The sequence below is a fragment of the Pleurodeles waltl genome, chromosome 7 (assembly GCF_031143425.1).
Source record: "Pleurodeles waltl isolate 20211129_DDA chromosome 7, aPleWal1.hap1.20221129, whole genome shotgun sequence".
NCBI classification, from domain to species: Eukaryota; Metazoa; Chordata; class Amphibia; order Caudata; family Salamandridae; genus Pleurodeles; species Pleurodeles waltl.
This window is the reverse complement of record NC_090446.1, coordinates 649459692-649469588: the sequence shown is the minus strand read 5'-3', so window position 1 is coordinate 649469588 and position 9897 is coordinate 649459692. Positions and strand designations below refer to the sequence as shown.

The 9897-nt window shown below is 41.5% G+C and overlaps 1 protein-coding gene across 1 annotated transcript; it reads left to right on the top strand.

Moving 5' to 3' along the window:
• Nucleotides 1-1055: 1055 nt before the first annotated feature.
• Nucleotides 1056-9126, top strand: NKX2-5 (NK2 homeobox 5). The gene is made up of 2 exons (XM_069244656.1): nt 1056-1566; nt 7571-9126. The coding sequence occupies exons 1-2, from the start codon at nt 1281-1283 to the stop codon at nt 8158-8160; spliced, it is 876 nt and encodes a 291-aa protein (XP_069100757.1). The 5' UTR covers nt 1056-1280; the 3' UTR covers nt 8161-9126.
• The last annotated feature ends 771 nt before the right edge of the window (nt 9127-9897 follow it).

The window sequence follows — 9897 nt, the reverse complement described above, 5'->3', positions numbered from 1 at the left end:
ACAATGGTAAATGGGTTAAATTCCATTAAATGACATGTCAGACTCACATTACATAGTCTAGTACAGGACAACATAACACGAAGTAACTTCATAAAATAATATAACTAGATTAAAAAGCAAAACATGACATAAATAGTGTTCAATAAAAAAAAAGCAAGATATTGTAATGCAACTTACATTACACAGCGAAAGTCAGTGGCATTAAATAAGAGTTCACAACTTAACATAACATTGGTCACAGGTTGCCAGAAGATCCGCATTCCAGGTGCTTTGTATCACCCACAAAGCAATACATGGACCAGGACCACTTTTCATCAGGAATAACAACACCAAATACATTCAACAAAGCAACCTCAGCTCAAGATTGGTGCCCTGCCCTAAAACACCACTGTACAAGAAAAAATACTATAGGTGGTACATCCTTCTCTGCTCAAGCAGTCAAACAATGGAATTCATTACCCACAAACATAAGATCCAGGATAACTATCTTATCTTCAGAAAAATACTCGAGTTGGCTCTTTCCTACATTACAACATAACCACCATACTCAAGGTTGGCACTGCCTCAACATCCCATCATTCTAGACGAATCACTTCATGTCCATATGACTAAAAAAACAGGAGAAAATCTAAAAAACAACTCTGACCTTGTGTAATATAATCTAGTGCTCATGGAAAGCGCTCTGATGCATTAGGGCAACGTTCGTACTTTATAAAACTGCAAAAATAAACAAATACACAAATATAACGAGCCCAAAACAATAGAATGCTGCATAAACAGACATAAAATAAGGACATACTTTTGCACAACATTGCATAAAATCGCATGCTAAGAGAGCAATTTATGCCCTAACATAGCAGAATCACGTAACACAGCACAGCATGATATGCACAGAACAACATGGTATTGCATTAAGAGAATGCGGCATAACATGTAACTTAACATTGCTAAACATGGAAAAGGGACATTTAAGTAACGATTTGGGTGCAGTCCCTTTAAATAAGCCGGGGGCTCGCGTCTCCTTTACTATATTAGGTGACTGTAAGTCTGGATTTCTGCATACATCACTGTCGGTGGACCAATAGGAAGCCAGGGATTGGCAGAGCCGCCTATCGCCTGGCCTCGGGCTCACATGCACAGCTCTACCTGTCTCAGTAGCCAGAACACCCCTCCCGCCCAGGGTTGCTGCAGGAAGGAAATGCAGGCTCCTGGGTGCCACTGCGCCGCTCTGCTGCACAGCCGCTGACCCTGTCTCCTCTGGTTGGCGCCCCCCATCAGACATGTTCCACAGCCCGGTAACCTCCACCCCCTTTTCAGTGAAGGACATTCTTAACCTGGAGCAGCAGCACCCCTGCCTGGTGGCGTCCATGGCCGGCTCCCCCAGGCTCGAGGCCGCCCCCTCCTGCATGCTGTCCAGCTTCAAGCAGGAGACCTACCCCGGGACCACCAGCCTGGCTGACCTGGGCGAGGAGCTGGCACAGGGGGACTCCCCCAAAACTTCACCAACCTTCCCGGGCACCTTCTATGCCAAGAGCTACTCCGAAGACGCAAAAGCGGACAGAAAAGGTACGAAGATAAATGCCATCTGCATCCTTGGTTTGTTACTTTAAGAGTGAATATTGTTAGTCGCCTTTTGGACCAAATGTCCACATCTTAAGGGACGCGCTTTAAATCACGTTGATTTTATCAAAAAATTAAATTAAACATTTCACGGAAGGATTTTTATTTTGTATTATTTTAAAGGCAGGAAGGAAACCCTCAATAACTGCTCTAGATATTTCAACATGTTGTTAGCGAAATATTTTAAGCCCATAAGCATAAACAATTCAGCGGAGGGTTTATGGGGTGAATATCTCAATTCAGATGTCTGATTGTCCGAATTATTTAGCGCCCAGAAGCTGCCTGCAACTGTGTGGCAAGGATGGTGCTGTGCACCCGCTCCCTCTGAAAAGCAAGAGCGAAGAAACCAAAAACAGTGGCATAAAACATACGCTTCACATCAAGGCCTCTTCTATTTCTCTGGCGAACCAGTGCCCCAATGAATTCATAAGGGTTTCATTAATTGCAACGGCGCGGTTTACACTTTGGAATCATTTTAACAAGATGTTTTTAAAGCACAAAAGATCCCTGACAGTCACAGTTGAAGTGTCTGGTAGTGTCTGGCCCTTTGCATAGCTGTTAAAGTAGCAACTCTCTTTAACTTGCGTGTTTATGTTTTTTTCTACTTGCCACTGGCCAAAGCTAGCCATCAACACAGCCTTTTATTTTTAAGTGACGGTTAAACACGTAGTCAGCAGCGCAGCATGGTTGCAATTAAACAGTTGAATATTTGAGTGCCAACAAATCGTGTTTTAATAACAAGTGATATTTATAGTACTAAGAAGTATATTCATACTGTTATTATTATTGATAATAACAACAACAATAATAATAACAACACCAATAATAATGATAACAATAATATAATTAATTGAATTCAACACTTACGGGACAAACCAAGAAGGCAGACCCAGGTCACTCCCTGAGGGAAGGGGCCGCCATTTTGACAAACAGTAATTATTATTATATTATGAAACAACGCGCGTGAGTAAGGGCGACACAACAAACGTATCATTTACATGCACTCGGAGGAGGTGTTTGGAGTTGTGAATAACTTTATACGACAGGCTGACATGCCTGTTAGTGCAGGCGCACACACATTGTTAAAGACGCTTAGTCTAGGCGCTAGAACAATAGGCAGGTATCGTGGCTTAGACGTGGCATGCGAAGGGGAAGAGCTGTCCCCGGGAGGAGGTGAGGGGTAGCGAGGAGGTTTTATTTGTTTACGTCTTCCTCCTCCACTGCAAACTGTCAGACAGTTCGTCTCTGTGACATGTACATCTCGCACTGCAGAAAAACCGGTCCCGGAAAATTGAAGGGGGGCGGAGAAAAATAAAAAACAAACCACCAGGCAAAAGAGAAACTGTGTTCTTGTTTTAAAGCCATCACACACGTGCAGGCACAGAAGACATTCTGCCTTTTATACCTGCCTGTGTATATTAAACTTATAAATGTACATTATTTGTATTTACCTACACAGGCGCATTTAGTCTCAAATATATTTTAATAGCCAGTAGAGAGATCTCAGTGTTATAGAGACTTTAACTGTCAGTGTCTTCTATACATGGTATTGCAGGAAAGTCATGCAGTTTGCAATGGCCTGTCAGTACACTGATAGTACATTGTTTAGTCTGTCTTTACTATGTACTTACCATGCCCAAATAACAATTCATATCAAAACGCCAGAGTGTACACAGTAATCAGTTACTAGTCTGGAAGCGCTCAGTTTAGTACTCAGTGGCCCCCTTTCCCCAGTACCCTTCTTACCCTCAGCCCCACCCCGCGCCCACAAATGTCAACTGAAAACAGATACAAAATGTACCGAGGCACAACGGGATTAAGCGATTAGTCCACGATCACGCGTTTTGGTTCAGTGACAGTACGCGGAACTCAGATATTTTGACCGAATAATTCTTATTTTAACTACCAGAGAACATCAGCCCACTCTGATGGGCTACTTTGAAGCGCTTTACTCTTGCTAGGCGCTGCACCGGCAGCAGGTGTGGGGTGGGCCCTGGTACAAACAAGGAAAGCGGCCCCTTGACTGCTATTGGACTAGCATATACAATTATCAGAGTTCAATGGGCTCCGGTGCTACTGCACCTGCTGCACACACGTTAACTGCGCTCCTCCAGCCTCGTAGCTCATTGTCGTGTAACACTGGGCCGTCATGCATATTTATCCGCAGTTACATATCTTATCCGGAGACAGTAAGCGAGGGAGAGCAGGGAGGGCGAGAGTGAAAGTGAGGGCAGGGCGGAGAGTGAGAAGAGGTAACTAACCGCTACTAGGTTTCCGTATTACAGTGCGGGGCGTGACATGACCGCGGCTCCGCATTACGAGTTCTGAAACTACCGCTGTTTGCAAACAATAGCCGGAAGTCATATTCTCACATAGCCTCATGCTTTTAAGTGATACACAAACGGATTTGGCTGACTGTATTCTCGCAGGTCCACAGTTGTGTTTTTTGTTTGTCTCTACGTGTGACAATGTCCTTTGAAGCAGTGACAGGGCATCGAATTAGATCTATACATAACATCGATATGGGCAAATACATTTACACAAGGATATGTAGATGTTCCAGATGCATACATTGTACATACGTACAGTCTTTAGACTTAGGACGATTTATGTCCATACTATCTCTTTATTCCTGCTATTTGATGGCTTGCCGGAAAACCTTAAAATTAGTTGAATGGTGACGTAATTCCATGCGGGTGCGTCTATTCCCACGACCCTCCTGCAGGCTGGTGCTTATCGACAAACAGGCGCACCCGAGTAACACTGGGGTCATTCAAATACCCCGACGCGATCACAACGCGGGGTGTCACGTAATGCGCCGCCCTCCTTCAGCATCGGTGTATGGAACCTCTTTACCACCATCACATAAACACAAATGTAGGCGTTTACTCTTAACAATACCAATAATATCCCCGTTACAGCGTAAGACTTGGGCAATCTATATAGCAATACATTATGACGATGACCAAAGCAACACTTCGACGAAAAAAGGCTGAAATGTAACTGGCTCTGGCTGGACCGTGACAAAACTGAAGTTGAAGACTAAAACACAACACTTAACATGCTCATTGTAATACAAGCCAATAATCCTGGGTGTCAAAACCATCACCGCAAAAAAAAAAAACAAGCAAAATCAGTGGTGCTCCAATTCGATCCCAAAAAATATAAACAAACAAATCAACCAGAAAGCCATTTTATTAAAAAATATATATATATACTGTCTAAGTAGAAAGAAAGGGCAGCAATATCCAGATACCAAAAATGGTAACGCACTCTGCCTAGGCCTACTAAATAAAACAATTACTGGATTGCAAAAAAACCAGATATAAAGAGCGATCCAAATCTGTGCATCTCAGCCATCCGCCTAAAACTCTGCTGAACACCTGAGCAAATTTAGGCTTAAAGTTACTGAAAACTGAAGATCGCTTCCTGGAAATCTACTGCGATGTGTTGTATGAATGAGAAAAATTGAAGCGTAAGGTATTTACTAAAAGTCAAGCACAATTATGTCATCTGGTACTCCAGCACTAAAAATGCTGTGTTTGTGGGATGCTAAATTTAATTCAGCACCCTGCTACAGTGCAAGGAGGGCGAGCAATGTCCTGCATAAATTATGTACTTGAGGCTCCCTAAGGCACACATTTCTAAGACAGAGAACTACTCACCGCTCACTGTTAGCACTAATTTTCATTTGGCATTAAGTTTTGGACTCAAGACTACGTTACTTTCCCTGTGATCTCTACCTGATCTGACTGTGCATAAAACTCTGGGATTGTTCTCTGTGGGGCTGAAATAATTTTCTTAGTGGACTTTCTGCCGTCAGTGTTTAATCACTGAAGTCATTGGGGTTATGAAAAGCCCCAGCAAGCCTCACACAAAGAATACCTCTAGCAAATGAGTCCGCCTATTCAACAGGAGAGTGGTAAAAGTGTGGTATTAAGCTGTGATGCGTTACGGAGCATACCGTCGTAAATCTATTACTTTACAGACAGCACATTTTACATTGAACTAGCCACACAATTTGCAACGACATGTAGTTTTACAGATAAAAATATAGAGCACAAACGATAATGTGGGAAAATCGAGTTTCAGCAAATACTTATCACATGCACGTCACAAAGTAGAGTTTTGGTTTGTTTTGATCCTATTAAAATCTTTGTTTTCAGCACCCTTCGGAATTACATAAAATGTGCTTCATGCTTTCCTAACTCTAACTGGTAATATGTATTGAAACAACATGTGCAATTAATTTACAGGTATATACATTTCGTTGTGTGAGAAAAAAGACTGACACCGTGCAGCCTTTCCTTTCACACTACATGTACCCCAGCAAACTTGTCAAATACATCACCTTTCAACTTGGTCTAACTTTGCGGTTAGAGAAAGAAAAGTAAACACCAGTCTCGTCTTAAATGAATAATCCACAATATGTCAGAGGACATTTGACCTCTGTCATTGAAAGCACCAGAAATGTGTCAGGATAAAAACAAAATTTAAAGGCATCTTTATTCCTCGTTGACCTTCTTATCTCCAACATTGTTATTTTGGGGGTGCTGCAGCACCCACACACCCCTCCTTCCAGCAACTATGGTTTGCGCTGTTCCTACTCTACTACCCCATTGCATAGATTATGAGGGGTTGGAACAGCACGATGCAATGGCATTTGGGACTGTCTCAAATTTCAGTACAATAATTTCCTTGGTGATCAATTCATCCCACGATGATATTGATATCAAAAATGATTTTAAAAACTAACCTGCATAATTTATTTTAAACTCCAAACCAATGTATTTGATTTGATCAGGTAGCACATTGACTACAAATACATATAGATCTGTTTCACGACCCAACCACTTCTGCCAGGCAGAGGAAAGAGACCAATCTGCTCACACATCCATTCTACTAGTAGACTCATATTTCAAATTATGTTTATGCAGTCCTTGTTTCCTCTCTCTCTCTCTCTCTCTCTCTCTCTCTCTCTCTCTCTCTCTCTCTCTCTCTCTCTCTCTCTCTCTTTATTGTCAACATTGCACTGAAGTACCTATACACGTCTCAAATATGTTTGTGAATCTTCTTTGCTCAGCGAAAAAAAACTATGAGACTGATTCAAAATCCATTTATCAGTACAGGAAGTAGTCCTAAAGGAGAACACTTTTATATACTCTTATGTGCCTTTGTGATTGGTCATTTAAATATCCAAGTCTCTCTTCGCTAAAGTGCAGAGATGACACCCTCCTTTCTATTCGTACTAATTGTATATGTATATCCCTCAAATATTTAGATTTTATTCCTATTTTAGAGGTTTTGGGGTCAATCCAGAAAGGCTGGTGTGAGTACACAAAACAGTAGAAAGGGAGTACTTCTTCAAGTACTCCAAATCCTTTTGTGAACAGCCCCCTAGGATTCTTCAACAACCCTGGGGTCGAAGTAGTCTGGTGCAGAAGGTGTATGCAGAAGAGGAACTCTAGACTCTGATGGAAGTTCACAGAAGACCTCTGAGCTCAAGGACATTCTTAATTCATTTTGGGGAAATGTCATCAATACATATTGAAAATACGTATGAGTGCTTTCTTACAATATATTAAAAAATGTAGCAGTGGGTTTCTTTTTAAGGAAAGTGGAAGTAAGTATTTTACACACAAACATTCCCATCCCCTTGTATAGTCAACGTACCTAAAACCTTTTTTGTCTAAAATAAAACAGTGCCTTAAGTAGTGCTTAGAACCGTGTGCAGGTCAGAGTTTGTTTTGTGTTGTTTTTTTAAATCGTTTTCAATATATTTAAACTGTAGAACATTGACGTGATATGTGTTATTATTTTGATGTATAATATCTTATGAAAGCATTCTAAATACGGAAATATTTTATTTTTTAAATCTCAGTTTATGGTAAAAATGCATGTGTTTTCCACAGAATAATGGAGTGATCTTAACATATTATTTTTTCTCTAGTTTGCTCCCTACAGAAAAACATGGAGCAAGCTAAGCGGGACCTTGAAGATGCAGAGCGCCCCAGACAACGAAAGAGGCGGAAACCTCGGGTGCTCTTTTCCCAGGCCCAGGTCTATGAACTGGAACGGAGGTTCAAGCAGCAGAAGTATCTGTCAGCACCAGAGCGGGACCATCTAGCCAGTGTCCTCAAGCTGACCTCCACACAAGTCAAGATCTGGTTTCAGAACAGGAGGTACAAGTGCAAGAGACAGCGGCAGGACCAGACCCTGGAAATGGTGGGGCTCCCACCCCCCAGAAGGATTGCTGTCCCAGTGCTGGTCAGAGATGGCAAACCCTGCCTTGGAGAGTCGGCTCCCTATAATGTCAGTCTCAACCCTTACCCGTACAACAGCTACACCTCCTACAGCAACTACACCAGCCCTGCATGCAATGCCAACTATAACTGCAGCTATCCACCCATGCAGACCATGCAGCCTTCAGCCACCAGCAGTAACTTCATGAACTTTGGTGTTGGGGACTTAGCCTCAGGACAGACTCCAATTCAGCAGACCAATGGGGTCTCTACATTGCATGGTATCAGAGCTTGGTAGATTGTTGACCAAAGTAGGCGACCTTACATGGCGTGACTGAGTAGACATAAGCTGCAGACTACGAAGCAAGACACACACGTTATGTACTGTGTGATTGCACTTGTGCATATGAAGGACAGTGGGAGACAAACAGAGATCACACCATCACAGCTACTTGCAGAGATAACACTTGATTCCAAGCCATGGTCAAGGAGATGTTTGGGTGGGGTTTGTTTTCAACATCCAACATGATCAAGTCCATACAAATGAAGAAAGGACCTCTATCAAAATAAACAAATCTCTAAATCTCTTGCAAAATTGCCCTAGACATCTGTAAGTAAATAAGGACCGCAAGTATCGGAAGGGAATCATGGTTGCATATACAGACTTGTCAATTTATTTATATTAAATTGATACAAAATGTCCTTAGCAAGTGGTTTTTCTACTTAAGAAGAATGACGTTTTGATAATGGAGTTTTTCTACCTTCAAAAGAGGTTACAACTAATAAAAGAATATGTGCTTCTAGTTCACAGGTACTTTTTTTTTACTGACTATCAGGTGATATGTTCTTTTTGTTGTTCGATGCACGTTTCTATTGGTATATCATCGAATGAACGACACAGTGTATATGTTATTACCATTTAAATATCATTGCAGTTTAATAATAATGCCTTACAAAGACATGTAGGTAAAATACTGATTTGGCCATTTTTTAAAGAATCGTAATTTTTTATAGCCTATGTTTCTCCAAATCAGATTTTAAACAGTAGCATTAGCAGTTTGGGACAGGCTGACTTGAGCTCAGAGACTGATGCATGCTGCGCTCAGTCCAGTTAAGCACTATTGAAAGAAGAGAACTGACTGAATGTTAATATTTAAACGCACTATAGGTACAATGTGCTGGAGGATTTATTTAAAGTATGTTTTCTGTGATGTACAAAATGATGGACTGGCTCTTGTCTAATTAAAAAAAATGTGGCATAACATGTACCATATCTCTGTTCTATTAGTTTGAAGTTAAACGTGTGATGTGTATGGACATACACACGCACGTGTTAAATGTAGTCTGCATTGATGGATCACTATGGCTCCTAAGTCGTAGCGTTATGTCAATGACCAATATATGTGCACATATATATTTATTTGCCCTGTCATTAAAAAAAAGTGTATCAATAACATATGTTATTTAGACAAAGTGTTCCAATAAATTCACAGTCACACATTTGATATTGGCATGCAAAGGTTTGAGTTGCCTGTTAGTACCGCAGTGTAATGTAACTGACATCAGAAAATACTACTTACTATCTCACAGAATAGTTATAATGGTGTGATAAAGAAACATAATCCTGCCAATAGTCACAAGCATACTGGGCCAGAGTTAAGAAAAGTGGCGCTGCCCAGAGTGCAGTGCCACTTTTCTTGCATCCCTTTTCGCCCCCCAACGCCATCATGTGTGCGCCGTAACTAAGATTAGGGAACTAGCGTCAGAATTTTTGATGCTAGTTCGGAGCGTTGCAGTATTAGCGTCAGAGATACTAATCCTGCAAAGCCCATTGACGCCCATTGTAAACAATGGTGTGCCTCCTTTTAACGCCTGCTCTGAGTAGGCATTAAAAGTTCCCAAAAAATTGGCACAAAGAAATCTCTTAGATTTCTTTCTGCCATTCCCCTCCCCCCCCCCTTTAACGGGGAAACGCCCACTTTGCATACATTTTGCCTGGCTCAGGCATAATATAGCACAAAGGGTTACAAAGTGG